Source organism: Pelophylax lessonae (assembly GCF_965119305.1).
Source record: "Pelophylax lessonae genome assembly, chromosome: 3".
Lineage (NCBI taxonomy): Eukaryota > Metazoa > Chordata > Amphibia > Anura > Ranidae > Pelophylax > Pelophylax lessonae.
The window spans coordinates 34195651-34215929 of record NC_138770.1 but is presented as its reverse complement, the minus strand read 5'-3'; the positions used below and the strand labels follow the sequence as shown (position 1 = coordinate 34215929).

Sequence of the window (20279 nt, the reverse complement as noted above, 5' to 3'; positions counted from 1 at the left end):
TCGTGTAGGTATAGATATTTCCTCTCTTAACTTAGATGTAACATTTATATCAATTACTGTATGTATAATAAATGACTACGTTCAGATTCTATTTTTGTATATCTTAGTTGGTGACCGGCCTCATTTAAAGTCCCACAACCTCTGTTTGTTTTCTGTTGAGATCAAGGTAAGGGAATGGGGCTGCCCTCTATAGGTAGTGTAAAAGTTTAGACAGAAAAGTGTGTAGATATAGGCATATAAGGAGAATAAATAATTAAATGTTAAAAAGGTAGGTATGCACAAAGAGGAGTGTGTGAATGTATGCACAACAGGTGGATAAATAAATAATTAAATGAATGAGCAAGTAAGCATCAAAATAAATAAATAAATGAAAATGAGCAGATAAAACGCAATTACAGTGGATAATATCTCACATAAATATAGTGTATCATTGGTGAAAAGTGTCAACAAATGAAATATAGTGTGTATAAAGTGACTTGTGCATACAAATATAAATATATGAAAAATATATAAATATAGAGACTGAGTCAGTTAAGGGGCAAACTATAGACAAATGGCAGAATTTAGTGACCAGTGCAAATTAGGTGGGTGATGAAAAAGTGACTTGGTGGCAGCACATGTAAAGTGCTGTATACAATAAGTGTATAAAACAAAATAACTAAGTGACAAGACAAGGTGGTGGTCCAGCAATAAGGTGAAATTAAAGTGACGTATTTAGTCCATATATGTGACAAAGAATCTTCATCTAATAAATGCTGGATACAACCCCGTGGTGGGTGAGGTGCTCGGTGACCCCTAGGGAAGGTAGCCCACTCACCAGAAATACCCACCCCACACAGGGGTATAGAGCGGGTATGTAAATATGGCAGGTATTCCTCTTTTGGATCCTGTTCTTCTCCAGGGGCTTGAGGTGGGGGTATAACTGAAGTGCCCAGTAGGGCTCTGTTATGGTTCCTACAGGTAGGCCCAGACGTCAGGGGGGTCCGCTCTCATATACGTGTATACTCCGGAAACAGCCAGGTGTAGTGGGACAGGTATGGGTAGATGGAAGAAAGAGGCCAATAGTGTGATACTGCTATAACACAAATAGTAGGGTACTCACAATAATCCTTTGTAAAACAAGCGTAGTGTAAGCCTTTGGAACGCAATGCGTTCCATGTAAATAGCGGAACCGGAAGTGATGCGACGGCATTGTACGCGTTTCTTAATCCAACATCTTCAGGAGCGTTCAATGTTTCCTACTAATTTCACTCATGTACATCATACATATATAAGAATAAGTTGGTATATATCATAAGGTTCGTGTAGGTATAGATATTTCCTCTCTTCACTTAGATGTAACATTTAGTTACGGCCATGTACTTCTTTACTGAATATATCTTATTACTATTATAATAATGTCCTTACTATATGGATTTTTTTGTGTCAGCTTTTTTTGTATACATGTCTGCATCATATTTGTTACTGATGTCAACATTTGTATCAATTACTGTATGTATAATAAATGACTACGTTCAGATTCTATTTTTGTATATCTTAGTTGGTGACCGGCCTCATTTAAAGTCCCACGACCTCTGTTTTCTGTTTGCATTAACCATTAGGGATGGAGGCACATCACTGTGTTTGCTTCAGATCATATTCCTCCATCTTTTTCTGTTCACTGGTCAACGCGTTTCACACAAGGCTTCTTCAGGACTATGAAGATGTACAGACAGTTTTCTCTTAAAATTAACAGACTCGATATTAGTGTTTCATAACCATAGAACATAATCTGTATTTATGTACATCATAATAAATACAAACATGGCTTACTAGCACACGGCCTTCCTTCCAACCCCCAACAAATTAACCCAACCTGGGGCAGACACGGGGGGGAAAAAATCGGACCAAAATGTGTTGTATATACAGGGATCTGTCCTGATGATTCTAGGTACAAGATAAAATATACAATATCTCACAAAAGTTAGTACACCCCTCACATTTTTGTAAGTATTTTATTCTATCTTTTCATGTGACAACACTGAAGAAATGATGCTTTGCTACAATGTAAAGTAGTGAGTGTACAGCTTGTATAACAGTGTAAATTTGCTGTCCCCTCAAAATAACAACACACAGCCATTAATGTCTAAGCCACTGGCAACAAAAGTAAGTACATCCTTAAGTGACAATGTCCAAATTAGGCCCAATTAGCCATTTGTTACAAGGTTTCAGGTGTGAATGGGGAGCAGGTGTGTTAAATTTGGTGTTATCGCTTTCACTCTCTCATACTGGTCACTGGAAGTTCGACATGGCACCTCATGGCAAAGAACTCTGAGGATCTGAACAAAAAGAGTTGTTGCTCTACAAAAAGATGGCCTAGGCTATAAGAAGATTGCCAAGACATTGAAACTGAGCTGCAGCACGGTGGCCAATACCATACAGTGGTTTAACAGGATAGGTTCCCTTCAGAACAGGCCTCGCCATGATCAGCATCATATGCAGTGGTTGTCTTTGGGAAATAAACATATGAGTGCTGCCAGCATTGCTGCAGAGGTTGAAGGGGTGGGGGGTCAACGCTCAGACCATACGCCGCACACTGCATCAAATTGGTCGTTCCAGAAGGAAGCCTCTTCTAAAGATGATGCACAAGAAAGCCCACAAACAGTTTGCTGAAGACAAGCAGACTAGGACATGGATTACTGGAAACATGTCCTGTGGTCTGATGAGACCAAGATAAACTTATTTGGTTCAGATGGTGTGAAGCATGTGTGGCGGTAACTAGGCGAGGAGTACAAAGACAAGTGTGTCTTGCCTACAGTCAAGCATGGTGGTGGGAGTGTCATGGTCTGGGGCTGCATGAGTGCTGCTGGCACTGGGGAGCTACAGTTCATTGAGGGAACCATGAATGCCAACATTTACTGAGACATACTGAAGCAGAGCCTGATCCTCTCCCTTTAGGGACTGGTCCGCAGGCTAGTAGTATTCATACATGATAACGACCCCAAACACACCTCCAAGATGACCACTGCCTTGCTAGAGAAGCTGAGGGTAAAGTTGATGGACTGGACAAGCATGTCTGCAGACCTAAGCCCTATTGAGCATCTGTGGGGCATCCTCAAATGGAAGATGGAGGAGCGCAAGGTCTCTAACATCCACCAGCTCCGTGATGTTGTCATGGAGGAGTGGAAGAGGACTCCAGTGGCAACCTGTGAAGCTCTGGTGAACTCCATGCCCAAAGAGGGTTAAGGCAGTGCTGCAATATAATGGTGGCCACACAAAATATTGACAACCTGGGCCTAATTTGAACATTTTCACTTAGGGGTGTACTCTCTTTTGTTACAAGCGGTTTCGACATTAATGGCTGTGTGTTGAGTTATTTTGAGGGGACAGCAAATTTACACTGTTATACAAGCTGTACACTCACTACTTTACATTGTAGCAAAGTGTAATTTCTTCAGTGTTGTCACATGAAAAGATAGAATAAAATATTTACAAAAATGTGAGGGGTGTACTTACTTTTGTGAGATACTGTATATAAATGTATATCTATATACTTTATATGCACACACATACAGTATACACAAATGTTTTGCCTTTTATCTCTATTTTTGAACTGAACGGGTTGTTCTACAAGGTGATCGTTTACATACACAGCGCTTTTGCAGCACTTTTCAGGTGCTTTTGAGGCGCTCCCCATTCATTTCAATAGAGAGGGGCGTTTTTGAGGCGCTTTTTTTTAGCACTCCAAACATGCTCCAAAGATGCTGCTTGCAGGATTTTTTTCACTGCCCCACCAGCACCCCCCCCCCCCCCCAGGGTGAAAGCATTCATTGATTTTAACGGGAATGAGAAAGAAAGAGAAAAGGAAGTAAGTCTGTCTGAGGATTTACCGCCAGCCGTTCCTGGAGTCAGCACCTGGTGTCTGGAACCTGCAGATAGGGGAGCCAAGGAGACCATATTATGTAGAAGAGGGGTTGTTTGTCTCGGAAGACATGAAGTATTCTTTCATTTAACATTATCCATGTGAGCTTACACTTCATTATGGTGATGTCTATATCTGGGCTTTTCCAGGCAGTCCCAATAGCAATTTTGCCCACCAAGAACATGAAGTATATTAAGGAAAAGAGGAAAGGTCCGTGGTGCCGCACATCCATGGAGTCCTATGGTGGTATGAGAGAGACAACCTCAGCCTGGGCTCCTGCCAGGCCACGCCCCCAACACATTTTACTCCGACCCCCAGAACTTAGTCATGGGTAAGAACATGAAGTATATTAACATCCATGTGTGTCCCGGGACATTTTCCACTGGTTTATTCAGTAGGGTAAAATATGAAATAGTTATGTAACCAGGTTGGTAGGCGACTAATAAGGATGGAGGGAGGGAAGGGAAAGGAATGAGACAAGGAGGGGGTAAGTCTACCAAACACTGGATGTGGGGATTTGAATGTGCCTGTCTATTAATACCAAAGACCAAAAAATGGATAAAAAAGGATAATACATGTTTATTGATTATAACAAACAACAATATATATCAAATCATATAAATAATACAATATCTGTTTAAAGTACATCTTGTGGATCTATGCGTTTCGCTCAACAGAGCTTCCTCAGGATCCAAGAGTATATTCTTATCAGATAAATCCATATAAAATCACAATATCTAAAACAAACAATAATAACAAATCAATATACATAGTATATAAAAATAAATGAAAAAAAACTAATTTAAATTATAAATAAATAAAATAAATAAATATATAAATTATTAGGAAAAGAAAAAAAAAAGAAAAAAAAGGGGTGTGAGTCAGCAGACTAAATCGGACCATCGGGGGGGGGGGGGGGGGGGATTCCAAAAAATTGGAAGGCGGAGAGGAGGATCACAAAGTAAAAGCCATTAAAACATGTAAAAGCCATTACCCTTTTAGTAAAAAATCAAAAACACTGCTCCTTGCATCAGTGATGTATGATGATGTTTAGAAATCTGTATAGAGTACAGCTGAAAGATAAGGAACTAAAGACCGAAAAAGAGTAAGATCAACCAGAAAAAGCAGTGAATGGTATGTGCAATATGAATACGGACGACCCCAGAAAGGGGTATTAGAATTATATAAAGTGAGACACAGAGTGAAGTGTAAATGTGACTCTATCAATACACAAATATAAAATAGATGAGTGTGAGGGCCAACACAACCAAAGAGAGTGTGAATAAATAAGGAAAGGTGCAATGGGGTAAGTGAACAATGATATGACATTAATGAAGATGTGTACAATACAAGTGAGAGATATGAAGGAGATGCACACTAAAATATCCATAATACCACAGAGAAAAAAAATAAACAAATAATTTTTTTTTAAGTACCGGAAGAGAGAGAAACCAAGGGGAATCAAAAAAATGTCTAATCGTTTGTTATTAGGGATGCACCGAATGTTCGGCAACCGAACATTATTCGGCCGAAAATAGCAAAAAAAGCACTTTCGGTGTTCGGCCGAATAAGTAAAAAGGCCGAATAAATTTGTGCAGAACAATAGGGCTGAATGATAGTCGATATGATATCGACTATCGTTCTGTGGCCGTAGGCGATATTCATATCGTCGAGGTCACGATATTTACATAGGCAGGGGGAAGGGACTCGGAGGAGGACAGGAGGACTCACAGACTTCCGTGTTAGGCAGGGGAAGCCGGGACACTTCAGCGGTGAGCATACATACATTACTCACTCGTGCACTGCAGCCCGCCCCACACATTCAGTTAGTCTTACTCTCCTCCCTAGTTTTTTCAATGGCACATTCAGGGAGCCAATCACGCCGTGATTAGCTGCACAGCGAACCAATCACGCATGCCTGCACACCTGATTGGTTCCGCTGTGCCGCTACTCACGGCGTGATTGGCTTCCTGAATGTGCCATTGAAAAAACTAGGGAGGAGAGTGAGACTCACTGAATGTGTGGGGCGGGCTGCAGTGCACGAGTGAGTAATGTATGTATGCGGCTGTGCTCCTTTCCAGGCTCCTACTAGTCCACCTCCAGCCTCCTACTACCACCACTATGAGAGACTGTCTGTCACTGTATAATCTGATCGAGTCCACACTGACACTGACTGACTGTCACTGAGTAATTGATGTTACCATATTAATCCTGACCTGCCCAGTGCCCTGTATCTGCAATTAAAATTTACAAGGCTGCCTGCATGCTTCCTGATTTCCATTCCCAGCATCCTTCCCAATCCCTACAGTGTCACTAACATTAACCCTATGGTACAAGGCTGCAGTGTGCACTGAATCCCATTCCCTACAGTAACATTTAGGGAGAGAGAGACATGAGAGGACAAGAGAGAGAGAGAGAGAGACATGAGAGGACAAGAGAGAGAGAGAGACATGAGAGGACAAGAGAGAGAGAGACACGAGAGGACAAGAGAGAGGACAAAAAATTGGCAAAATAAATGGAAAAAATGCGAAACACCGCGTTCGGTATTCGGCCTTCGGCCAAGCATTTCATTATTATTCGGCTTCGGCCAAGAATTTCATTTCGGTGCATCCCTATTTGTTATTATTGTTTGTTTTAGATATTGTGATTTTATATGGATTTATCTGATAAGAATATACTCTTGGATCCTGAGGAAGCTCTGTTGAGTGAAACGCGTAGATCCACAAGATCTACTTTAACCACTTGCCGACCGCTGCATGACTATATACTGCGGCAGTCAGCCCCCTACAGGCAAGGTGACTTATGGGTACGTCGCTCGTCCACGAGCCTGTAGGGGGCAAGCACGCACTGCCGGAGGCGCGATCCCATCCCCGTGCGTGTGACCGGCGGCCCCGATGTCCACCGGCCACTCGCGATCTCCTTCAGGAGAGGGAGAAAGACAGACGGCTGATATAAACACAGCCATCTGTCATTCTCCCTTAGATCATCACAGATGCTATGCGATCCTGCTATGTAGGATCGTATATGTCTCTGTGATGATTTAACAAGCCACGCCCCCTGACAGTTAGAATCACGCCCCTAGGGACACACTTAACCTCTTGATCACCAGTAAAGTTAACCCCTTCCCTGCCAGTGTCATTTTTACAGTAACAGTGCATATTTTTAGCACTGATTACTGTAGTAATCTCACTGGTACCCCCAAAAATGTCAGTCAGGGGTCCGATATGTCCGCCACAATGTCGCAGTCCTGCAAAAGAAGATCGCAGATCGCCGCCATTACTAGTATGAAAAAAAAACAATAAAAATGACATAAATCTTGACATAATGACATGACATAAAACTTTCAATCAAAATACGCTTATTGTGATTTTTTTTACCAAAAATATGTAGCAGAAAACAAATTGGTCTAAAATGTTAAAAAATTTTGATTTTTACATTTTTTTTTTGAGAATTTCATATAAAAAAAATGTGAAAAATATTGTTATTTTTTCAAAATTGTCGCTCTTTTTTTGTTTATAGCGCAAAAAATAAAAATCGCACAAGTGATCAAATACCACCAAAAGAAAGCTCTGTTTGTGGGGAAAAAAAGGTCGTTTGGGTACGGCGTTGCATGACAGCGCAATTGTCAGTTAAAGTCGCACAGTGCCGAATCGCAAAAAGTGGCCCAGACGTAAGACAGCAAAATCCTCCGGTGGTAAAGTGGTTAATATTCATTGGACCCTGGGCAAACATTTTCTTGGGCCCCCCAACTGCTCTTAGACATATAACAAATAGCAGGAAGACTCAAAATCAGTTTACTGCAGCAATTGCAATTGGTTGCCAGAGGTACAGTATATTATTATCACTTACTGACTGGTTTGCTAAATGATACTGCACATCATTACTGCTCACTGATAGATGTACTACAGGAGATGGTCAGAGACTACAGACATACTACAGGGGATACCCAGAGACTGCTAATCTAGTACAGGAGATAACCAGAGACTGCGGATCTAGTACAGGAGATAACCAGAGACTGCGGATCTAGTACAGGGGATAACCAGAGACTGCAGATCTAGTACAGGGGATAACCAGAGACAGCGGATCTAGTACAGGAGATAACCAGAGACTGCGGATCTAGTACAGGAGATAACCAGAGACTGCGGATCTAGTACAGGAGATAACCAGAGACTGCGGATGTAGTACTGGGGATAACCAGAGACAGCAGATCTAGTAAAGGAGATAGCCAGAGACTGCGGATCTAGTACAAGAGATAACCAGAGACTGCGGATCTAGTACAGGAGATAACCAGAGACTGCGGATCTAGTGCAGGAGATAACCAGAGACTGCGGATCTAGTACAGGAGATAACCAGAGACTGCAAATCTAGTACAAGAGATAACCAAAGACTGCGGATCAAATACAAGAGATAACCAGAGACTGCGGATCTAGTACAGGAGATAACCAGAGACTGCGTATCTAGTACAGGAGATAACCAGAGACTGCGGATCTAGTACAGGGGATAACCAGAGACAGCGGATCTAGTACAGGGGATAACCAGAGACTGCGGATCTAGTACAGGGGATAACCAGAGACAGCGGATCTAGGACAGGAGATAACCAGAGACTGCGGATCTAGTACAGGAGATAACCAGAGACTGCGGATCTAGTACAAAAGATAACCAGAGACTGCGGATCTAGTACAGGAGATAACAAGAGACTGCGGATCTAGTACAGGGGATAACCAGAGACTGCGGATCTAGTACAGGAGATAACCAGAGACTGCGGATCTAGTACAGGAGATAACCAGAGACTGCAAATCTAGTACAAGAGATAACCAAAGACTGCGGATCAAATACAAGAGATAACCAGAGACTGCGGATCTAGTACAGGAGATAACCCGAGACTGCGCATCTAGTACAGGAGATAACCAGAGACTGCGGATCTAGTACAGGGGATAACCAGAGACAGCGGATCTAGGACAGGAGATAACCAGAGACTGCGGATCTAGTACAGGAGATAACCAGAGACTGCGGATCTAGTACAAAAGATAACCAGAGACTGCAGATCTAGTACAGGAGATAACAAGAGACTGCGGATCTAGTACAGGGGATAACCAGAGACTGCGGATCTAGTACACTTGTGTCATCCGGTCCGTATTTCCATTTATCATCCCATCCATTTGCGGATGATAAACGGAGATAATGTATGGATGACACCGCTGACATCTGTTTTCGCGTCCATTCCGTTTTTTTTTTAAACAAAAGAAAAATAGGGTTCTGTTCCGTTCAAAAAAACAGAACTAATTGGAAAGGACACAAATCGGATGTCACTGGATGGTCACCCACTGACATCCGCAATCCCATTGACATGCATTATGTCAGTTTTTCATCCGCAAAAAAATAGGATGAAGAACTGACATACGGACCGCCCGTGTGAAAAGACCCTTACCGGCATCTGGTAAGCATAACTGCATGCTTAGGTGACTGATGCACCGGGGTGGAAGAAGACACTTGGGCACCGTTATTCATTCAATATCATCACATTTCACCAGTTTTGTCACTAATTATTTGGGACTTTTATTTTGCTGTTTCACATTCATACTTGATATCAGTTATTTAGCTAGTTTTAGTCACTGTACAAATAGCTAACAGTTTTCACAATTTTATTGATTTATTTATTTGCATTTTTTCCACGCTCAGCGCAAATTTTTTATCAGCTACTATCAGCTATACTGTTGGTCAGGGTTAGGATAACACTCCACAAGCAGTTCATGAGGAAAAGGACCTACCTAGCCAGCCAGGCTCACCACCCGCTCTCATAGGTCCAGGCGCGGTGCTTTCAGAGTTCCAGGTGCTGGGCCCTCAGAGTTCCAGGTGCGGGGCCCTCAGAGTTCCAGGTGCGGGGCCCTCAGAGTTCCAGGTGCGGGGCCCTCAGTGGTCCAGGTTCGGGGCCCTCAGGGATTCGAGAGCAGAGCTGTCAGAGGTCTAGAGGCAGGGCTTTCAATGGTCTGGGGGCAGAACTTGCAGAGGTCTGGAGGCGGTGCTCCCAGCGTTCTTACTTCTCTCTCAGCTCCGATCATACATGGGACAGACAGGGTCAGAGCAGCAGTGGAGCTCCTGGCCCCGCCCCACCCTGACCGCTGGGGAATACGCCGATGTACTCAGTGCAGTGTAGTGTTATCATGGTACTCCCAATTTGCGGGCAGCGCAGGCTCAAGTGGCAAATGCTTTGGACCCCCCAACAATGACAGGGCCCAGGGCAGCTGCCCCTTTTGCCCCGCGGTAAAGATGGCCCTGGGCTGAACGATAGTCGATGCGACATTGACTATTGTGCTGCGAGCGTGGGCGATAGTCACATCGCCGAACATACGATAGTAGGCATAGGCAGGGAGAAGTCAGGAGGACTCACAGTGGTTGTAGTAGGTAGCAGAACACAGCCCGACATCCGTCCCACATGTTCAGTCTGCCTGCCTGCAGTTGGTTCTCCTGACTGAGCGGTGAGCAGCGGCACCGTGAGCAGCTGCACTGCTAACCAATCACGGGTGCCTACACACCTGATTGGTTCGCTGTGCCCTACTCACAATGTGATTGGTTTGCTGTGCCGCGCTCACCGCTCGGTCAAGAGAACCAGCTGCAGGGCGGCAGACTGAACGTGTGGGACGGATGTCATGTCAGACTGTGTTCTACTACCTCCTACCACCACTGAGTCCCGACTCTGCCTAATCCACACTGTCTGTCTTCTGCATTCCTCCAAGTTCAATATCGCAATATATATAGTTGAAAAACAAATATTGCAATCTATTTTTTTTCCCAATATCGTGCAGCCCTATTGCGCTGTCATGCAACACTGTACACAAACGACAATTATATCATTTTTTTCACACAAATAAAGCTTTTTTTGTAGCCTTCGATCACAACTGGGTTTATTTTTTATTACATAAACAAAAATCAATCATTTTGAAAAAAAAAAATGTATATTTTCTGTTATAAAATATATCCAATAAAAAAAAAAATTTGAATGTCTGCATAAGTTTAGGTCCAAATGTATTCTGCTACATGACTTTGGTAAAATAAAAAAATCCCATGAAGTGTATATTAATTGGTTTGAGTGAAAGTTATAGTCTACAAACCATGGTGGAATTTACACAGCTTTGACGTTATACTGGTAATGGTGGTAATCAGCAACTTATAGTGGGACTGTAATAGTGTGGTGGACAATTTGGCGCTAGCTAACATTCACAGGGAGGGGCATTAACTGACACCGACATCACTAGTGACACTAATACAGAGATCAATGATACTATACACGGTCACTGTACTAATGACACTGGCTGGGAAGGGGTTAACATCTAGGGACAATCAAAGGGTTAACCGTGTGCCTAACAATGTGTAGTGTGTGTAATCTGTGCTGCTTTCACTAACCACCTTTGTTTTTTTCCCCTGATTTACAGAAAATTCATTGGACGAACGTGACAAGCATTTATTCAGCTGTTAAAAATTCTGTCTGTATTTTAATTACCACAGTGATTTCCTATGATCGCCAGCTCCATCTAGTGGCCATATTATAGTATTTTCCCTGAAATACCTTCATCAGTAAGAATAGTGCAATAAAGCATTATGGCCACTAGATGGCCAAAACTTGTCCCAGTCTTGCTTATGATTCAAGTTTATGTCTCCCCAAAACACACAGACTCCGGGAACTGGAGGTTCCATATCCATATTTGTGGCCTCTATGCCTCAAACCAGCAATGACTGTAGATGTTATGTAATCAGCTCAAACCACTGGGGCCTCCTTCTATAACATGTTTATGTTAAGTAGATCTCTCCCATTGTTCTATTGTCTCTGTCTGTCTGCTAGTATTCTCCCCTCCACCTAGGCTGGTTTAAGTGACCAGTTAATTAGCTCATGTTAAGTATATCACTGTAGGTTATCAGTTGCTAGAGGGGGGAGTAGCGTAGTTCATGTTGGCTGTTCCTTAGTTGTGTTAATTATATTCTTGTTTACAGTTTGTATTGTTAGGGTAATATGATCAGGAGGGGATGTCCTCCTGTACGGTACGAAGTATGTGTTTCAATAAACAGTCATTCCTTTGGATTTTACCGCATCTGTGTACAATGTTTGGGGTAAAAGGAGCTGGTATTAGCTCTCAGTTTGCTCAGAAAGGTTTGGAAGGCAGGAAGCACAGTTTTGTGGAAGGAAGCACCTAGTCGGTTCCGTCATAGACTCCATTTTTATTTTTATACTGCTATCAATGGCCAACACGGTACAACACTTCATCCATGTCTTTGGTGATCTCTGATCTCCTTATGAAGTGTTTCTTACATGATGAAGATCAGCCATGGAGTATATATGAGGTGTATATCAGGGTGTGCTTCTTCCTCACATGGGAGCTGTGATGTCCAGCAACATTCAATTAGAAGACATTTCCCACCCTCAAGGTACTAATACACCTCAAGGGTTGTGTGGAATTCCCGATGTACAGGAAGACAGGACTTCAGTGATTAACAATTCCCTCACTCAGGACAGGAAAGTGGTTTCTCCCCCATGTGAGATCTCTGATGTCTGGAAAGAGTGGACTTATCTGAAAAACATTTCCTGCACTCAGGACAGGAATACGGCTTCTCCCCCGTGTGAGATCTCTGATGTGTGTTAAGATGGGGCTTCTGTGAAAAACATTTCCCACACTCAGGACAGGAATACGGCTTCTCCCCTGTGTGAGATCTCTGATGTGTAACAAGGTTTTCTTTTCGTACAAAACATTTCCCACACTCAGGACAGGAAAATGGCTTCACCCCCTTGTGAGACCTCTGATGTATAACAAGGTATGATTTTCGTGCAAAACATTTCCCACACTCTGAACAGGAAAATGGCTTCAGCCCTGTGTGCAGTTGCTGATGTTTGTGAAGTTGGGACTTCTGTGGAAAGCCTTTCCCACACTCAGGACATTTATATGGCTTCTCCCCCGTGTGACATCTCTGATGAATAACAAATTTACTTTTTGTTGGAAAACATTTCCCACACTCAGGACAAGAATAAGTCTTTTCGTCCATGTGAGACTTCTGATGTCTTGCAAGACTGGACATCTGTGAAAAACATTTCCCACACTCATTACAGGAATATGGCTTCTCCCCAGTGTGTAATCTCAGATGCGGGTAAAGATTGGACTTGTCTGAAAAACATTTTCCGCACTCAGGACAGGAATACGGCTTCTCCCCTGTGTGAGATCTCTGATGCATGATAAAATAGGACTTTCTGGAAAAACATTTCCCGCACTCATTACAAGAATATGGCTTCTCCCCTGTGTGTAATCTCAGATGTAGGTATAGATTGGACTTGTCTGAAAGACATTTCCCACACTCCGGACAGGAATACGGCTTCTCACCTGTGCAATATCTTTTGTGCACATCCAGATTGCATTTAAAATGGAAACACTTCCCGCACTCAGTACAGGAAAACCTCTTATCTGTTGGAAGGACGGCACCATCCCTCACAGTCTGAGGTTCCTCAGGATAAGAGGAATGCGATGGTCTGGCACTGTCCCTCACAGACTGAGGATCCTCAGGATAAGAGGAATACAATGGTCCGGCACCGTCCCTCGCAGTCTGAGGTTCTTCAGGATAAGAGGAAAACGATGATCCATCTACACTGTGTGGTGCCGGATGGACATTTGTGGTAGCCGGGTTTTCTCCTGGACTATACTGTGTGATGTCCTCATCTTCTACTTTACAGTCTGGAGACAAAGTGAGACAATCCTCTGAGGTTTTCCTCATCTCCCGTCCATCTACTAAAATAGAAATAAAAAGATTACTACTAGACATGAGCAGATTGGTTCCCCTAAACCAGGACTCCGCCCACATGAGGCAGCTTTGTCTCTGAGGATCTTACAATTCCCGACTCAAGGTAACTAGTAAATGGGTCCTCTGATCTCCTACCAGTTAATTTCTTTATTTGTGGACCTTAGTCAGAGAGTGAGGAAACAACAAGAATTTAGTTATGAATTAGTCATGATTTAGTCATGAATAACAGCGGGGCTGAGCCCCACCAGAGGTCAGAGAGTGAGGATGGGGGGAGAACAACCAAGATGAAGATTGGACTGATCGTGAAGACCACCATCATTGGGTTACTGACTCTTCCCTCATTATCACTTTCTGTTTAAGTTTCCAAAGTTGGAGGATGTTATCACATTATTATCAACATGTAAAAGTCTGTCCTCCAGTCAAATCATCAGATATAAAATGTCCAGCTGGTAGAAAATAGGTGCAAAAGAAGTAAAGCCTATGTAATGTACAACTTATTATATAGGATCCAAAAGTTAAGACTATATAGTATCAGAATTATGTACAACATATAGTATATAGAGCAGGGGTCAGGATTATGTAATGTACAATAGAGTATATAGTGCAGGGGTTAGGAGTATGTAATGTACAATATAAATTATATAGTGTAAAGTTCAGGACTAGGGATGGGCTGGACATTCGAGTCAAAGGTAAGTTTGACTCGAACATCAGGTGTTCGCGTGTTCGGCAAGTTTGCCCACAGATGAGTGCTCCATAAAATGCACTGTGCGATTGCAGTGCATTAAGTGCTTATGATTGGCCAAAGCATGTACCTGACCTGTGTGCTTTGGCCAATCACAGCACAATGTACTGTCAAAGCCATACTTGGCCAAAGGCAGAGTGCCTTTAGCCAATCATGGCTCAAGGGCTAAGTCCACAGCCCACACTATATAGTGCTGCTGCTTACAAGGCAGCCGTATATAGTGTGTGATCATAGAGGTTAGGCAGGTAGTTAGTGGAAAGTGAATTGAGTTAATTTAGTGCAGTCAGTGTAGTGTTCAGGTAATACCCGTCTTTTAAAATGTGTAGATATGTTGTAGTCATGGGTTCCCTCTTGGGGCTCCCCAAGTTTTGTGTCCCTGTCACTTATAGTTCGTGAGCAGTGCCATGCCAAGCTGACCATAATTTCCAATAGACGCCAATGAGCACTGAAAGCTGAAAATTGGTCTGGGCAGGAAAGGGGTGAAAGTGCCCTGTATTTAAGTGGTTAAAAGGAACCCTATGACAGAAATAAAAAACATAAAAGAAAGAAAAAGAAAAAACGACATGGGCCTCCCCCCCAAAAAAAAATCTATACCAGGCCCTTCGGGTCTGGTACAGATTTTAAGGGGAACTCCATGCCATAATTAAAAAAAAAAAAAAACATTGTGGGGTCCCCACAAAATCCATACCAGACTCTTATCGGAGTATGCAGCCTGGCAGGCCAGGATAGGGGGGGACAAACGAGCACCCCCCCTCCTGAACCATACCAGGCCACTTGTCCTCAACATGGGTGCCCCCCAAAGCACCTTGTCCCCATGCTGATGGGGACAAGGGCCTCTTCCCGACAACCCTGGGCTGTGGTTGTGGGGGTCTGTGGGTGGGGGGCTTATCGGAATCTGGAAGGTCCCTTTGACAAGGGGGCCCCCAGATTCCGCCCCCCTATGTGAATGGGTATCGGGTACATCGTACCCCTACCCAGTTGTTTTAAAGGCAAGGGGCAGGGCCACCGGTTTCCTCTCCTGGTGGCACCACCCCCTTCTGACATCACGTCAAGAATTGTGAACTTTGAGGCCTCAAATGACCTCGTCACTGATTCAGTCAAAATCCCTTCAGGTTTCAAGCACACATTGCGTCATTTGTTGGATTTGTTTTATATACATGTCCTTGAGATGAGAATCTATGTCGTCTGCCCCCAAAGGAAATTGTGTTTAGGTAAACATTGAATATAATGCTCTGGAGAGGCAGGCGACTAAATTGCTTATCCCAGGTGGAACGGCCTTGGGGGGGGGGGGGGGAGGTTTACATACAACGGACCTCAAAAGCAGTGGCGGCTGGTGCTCAAAATTTTTTGGGGGGGGCGCAAAAAGAAAAATGTTATAGGTATTGCTTCGCGTCAAAAAACGCAGTAAAAAATTTCGTGACTTTGAAGTCATGGTACAGGCAAGGCACCATTGATGGTATAGGCATGGCACAGGTGATGGTATAGGCATGGCATAGGTGATGGTACAGGCATGGCACAGGTGATGGTACAGGCATGGCACAGGTGATGGTACAGGAGATGGTATATGCCCCCTTTCAATGCAGTGACCAGCGTACATGCCCCCTTTCAATGCAGAGACCAGTGTACATGCCCCCTTCAATGCAGAGTTCAGCGTGCGTGCCCCCTTCAATGCAATGAACACTGTGCTATGCCCCCTTCAATGCAATAAACACTGTGCTGTGCCCCCACAATGCAGAGTTCAGCGTGCATGCCCCCTTTAATGCAACTGTGCTGTGCCCCCTTCAATGCAATGAACAATGTGCTGTGCCCCCTTCAATGCAATGAACAATGTGCTGTGCCCCCTTCAATGCAATAAACACTGTGCTATGCCCCCTTCAATGCAATGAACACTGTGCTGTGCCCCAACAATGCAGAGTTCAGCGTGCATGCCCCCTTCAATGCAATAAACACTGTGCTGTGCCCCCTTCAATGCAATAAACACTGTGCTGTGCCCCCTTCAATGCAATAAACACTGTGCTGTGCCCCCACAATGCAATGAACACTGTGCTGTGCCCCCTTCAATGCAATAAACACTGTGATGTGCCCCCTTCAATGCAATAAACACTGTGCCCCCTTCAATGCAATGAACTCTGTGCTGTGCCCCCTTCAATGCAATGAACTCTGTGCTGTGCCCCAACAATGCAGAGTTCAGCGTGCATGCCCCCTTCAATGCAACTGTGCTGTGCCCCCTTCAATGCAATAAACACTGTGCTATGCCCCCTTCAATGCAATAAACACTGTGCAGAGTTCAGCGTGCGTGCCCCCTTCAATGCAACTGTTCCGTGCCCCCATCAATGCAGAGTTCAGCATGCGAGCCCCTTTCAATGCAGTGCGCCACAGCATTGTCCCCAATCACTGCAGAGCGCCACAGCATTGTCCCCAATCACTGCAGAGCGCCACAGCATTGTCCCCAATGATTGCAGAGCGCCACAGCATTGTACCCCAATGATTGCAGAGCGCCACAGCATTGTCCCCCAATGATTGCAGAGCGCCACAGCATTGTCCCCCAATGATTGCAGAGCGCCACAGCATTGTCCCCCAATGATTGCAGAGTGCCCACAGCATTGTACCCCAATGGTTGCAGAGCGCCACAGCATTGTACCCCAATGATTGCAGAGCGCCACAGCATTGTCCCCCAATGATTGCAGAGCGCCACAGCATTGTCCCCCAATGATTGCAGAGCGCCCACAGCATTGTCCCCCAATGATTGCAGAGCGCCACAGCATTGTCCCCCAATGATTGCAGAGCACCACAGCATTGTCCCCCAATGATTGCAGAGCGCCACAGCATTGTCCCCCAATGATTGCAGAGCGCCACAGCATTGTCCCCCAATGATTGCAGAGTGCCACAGCATTGTACCCCAATGATTGCAGAGCGCCACAGCATTGTCCCCCAATGATTGCAGAGTGCCAGCATTGTCCCCCAATGATTGCAGAGCACCAGCTTTGTCCCCCAATGATTGCAGAGCGCCAGCTTTGTCCCCCAATGATTGCAGAGCGCCAGCTGTGTCCCCCAATGATTGCAGAGTGCCAGCATTGTCCCCCAATGATTGCAGAGCGCCAGCTTTGTCCCCCAATGATTGCAGAGCACCAGCTTTGTCCCCCAATGATTGCAGAGCGCCAGCTTTGTCCCCCAATGATTGCAGAGTGCCAGCATTGTCCCCCAATGATTGCAGAGGGCCAGCATTGTCCCCCAATGATTGCAGAGCGCCAGCTTTGTACCCCAATGATTGCAGAGCGCCAGCATTGTCCCCCAATGTTTGCAGAGTGCCAGCATTGTCCCCCAATGATTGCAGAGTGCCAGCATTGTCCCCCAATGATTACAGAGCGCCAGCATTGTCCCCCAATGATTGCAGAGTGCCAGCATTGTCCCCCAATGATTGCAGAGCGCCAGCATTGTCCCCTAATGATTGCAGAGTGCCAGCATTGTACCCCAATCGATGCAGAGACCAGCGTGCGTGCTCCCTTCAAACTTACCTGGCGGCGGGGCGGCTCAGCTTCTTCCTCTTCTGCGGCGGGTCCTTCTCCCTCGTCTCGGCGGCGGGAACCAGCGGACGGCCTGCTCCCTTCAAACTTACCTGGCGGCGGCGCGGCTCAGCTTCTTCCTCCTCTTCTGCGGCGGGTCCTTCTCCCTCGTCTCGGCGGCGGGAACCGGCGGGCGGCCTCTCCTTTTCTCTGAGCGGCGGTGACGGTGAGTGACTGACGCACGCACCGGCACTGCCCCCATTGCGACGTCAGCGATATCCTGGATGATGATTGGTCCAGGCTGTAGACTGGACCAATCACAGCCAGGATATCAGAAAGTGGGGGTGTCCAACCGCAAAGACTTGCGCCCAGGATACCCCCCTACCCCCCAGAAGGCAGCCAATCGGCGCCTCTTCTGGGACGTAACCCCCCCCCCCCCCCCCCCAGCCACCAGTTCCTTCAGGCGAGGCCGGCGAACCAGATTTTTTTTTTTATACAACTTTATTTGTTCGTTTTGTTTTTTTTTTTTTTCTTTTTTTTTTTAGGGGTAGGGGGGCGGCGCCCTGGCGCCCCCTATGCACGGGCCGCCACTGCTCAAAAGATAAAAGGCCATATTTCTCCTGGTCATGAAAGGAGAGAAACCAGGGAGATCGTAAAACATTATGTTCTGGCCATGAGATGTTTTAACACGCAATGGCCAAAACTCAAATTCAGGATCACACCTGTGTTCACCCATTCCCTAGCAAATAAGCTATTGTTTGTACTCTGAGACGACAAATAACAGAAAACAGCCTGGACAAAGACATGAACGTGTAATTCATTAACCTACACCAAGAGGGGGGTAGAAATTGTGTCATACAGACAATCCCCCAATGGAAGCTACAGGGTGTCAGATAAACATTGTTCACTTAGACTGATTAGAACTGCATCTTCAGATTAATTTAATATAATCATAAGCTTATACAACATCTTTATCCCATCATATTCCAGGGGGGGGGGGGTGGAACTAATGATTTCATGGACAATCTTCTATTGAGAATTACATTATATCTATTATATAGTAGTGTATAATGGTCAGACTACATCCCATATTTTATATCCAATCCCAAATCATGATTGTATTGTTTGTTAGCATAATAATCCCCTAGTAGATAATATTCTGATTGGAAATAACCCATGTGTAGAAAAGTTACATATACAAGTTGTTGTGTAGCAATATATACTATAACTGTATATGTATCCATATAGTTTTTACTGCTACTAAATGTAAATATATATTATCTGGGTAAATCAGTCATTTCCAATCAATATATATATCATATTAATAACATATCCTTATTAAACGGCGTTACCAGGTCAAATCCTTACCAAGATACATGACGGAAATATCAGATGGCCACGCATGTACCATGAGAGTATGGAAAGATTCTCTTATTGTTTTTATGATTATTATTAAATGAAGAACTTATCATATAATTCTAATATCCAATAAACTGGGTGACTAGTAGAGGTGTCGCCCAATGACCTCACCAGTTAATGGTTAAGTAATCCCAACCAATGGGGATAAAGTTCCTCCTTCTGGGTTCGGCTTGTTATAATTTTTACGGCCCTTTTGTTCAAAACAAATAAAAAGGAACCCAGATGTGAGATGGGACACACACAACGCAACAACACTTCATTACACTTCAACACTCACGCTACTACATCCATACTCATACTCACCTATACATACTCCATCTTGCTCCATCCCTTGTCTGAAACTTTGAAGGATGCCAGACGAAACTCCTCCCTAACTGGCCACCATTTTGGGAAAGGCAGCCATCTTAAGGACTCCGGTAACGACCATTTTAAGCTAGCAGACATTTTAAAAGTGGTAAATATACATTGCTGTTTATCTGATTATTATTTACTATTGTTTCTTTCCTTCCTTATACTTATTAAATTTTATGCTAAAGGCTAATGAGATTACAGTCCCAGCCGTATGAACCATATTCGATTTTTCTCTAAAAACTGATTTTTGTTTTTCTACGTTTTTATTAGTATCAATTTTAGCGCAATATTAGCGATTTGGTCTCCCGTTTTGCATAGCCTAGTCTCATTCTAACTGAAGCGGAGTGACTGTTGGCTGCGCAATTCGCAGACAATTTTGGTCTGATTATATAGAACACTTATCTATGGTTTCTACTATACCTGGGGAAAACATAATCTTGCTTTCTTTTTAATTTTATTATTGGGCTACATATCACACTGCATTTATCGTTTTAAGTTTCTATTTTATGTAAAAGTTATCTCTTTGTGTCACCTCAAGTATAACCATTTATTGTGAATACATGTCTTGTGAATAAATATTCTTATA

General features: G+C 44.1%; 2 protein-coding genes across 2 annotated transcripts in view; one reads left to right on the top strand and one right to left on the bottom strand.

Moving 5' to 3' along the window:
- LOC309549955 (gastrula zinc finger protein XlCGF66.1-like) overlaps positions 1–20279 on the top strand; it is a gene marked incomplete at its 3' end in the record, with an annotated part of 263031 nt that overhangs the window by 88976 nt on the left and 153776 nt on the right. The gene's annotated exons all lie outside the window — the stretch shown is intronic.
- Positions 12395–20279, bottom strand: part of LOC309550279 (uncharacterized protein) — a gene marked incomplete at both ends in the record, with an annotated part of 314622 nt that continues 306737 nt past the window's right edge. Inside the window, 2 exon segments of the mRNA XM_082250684.1 lie at positions 12395–12796; positions 12965–13337. Of these exon segments, the coding sequence (XP_082106810.1) occupies positions 12395–12796; positions 12965–13337 (775 nt within the window).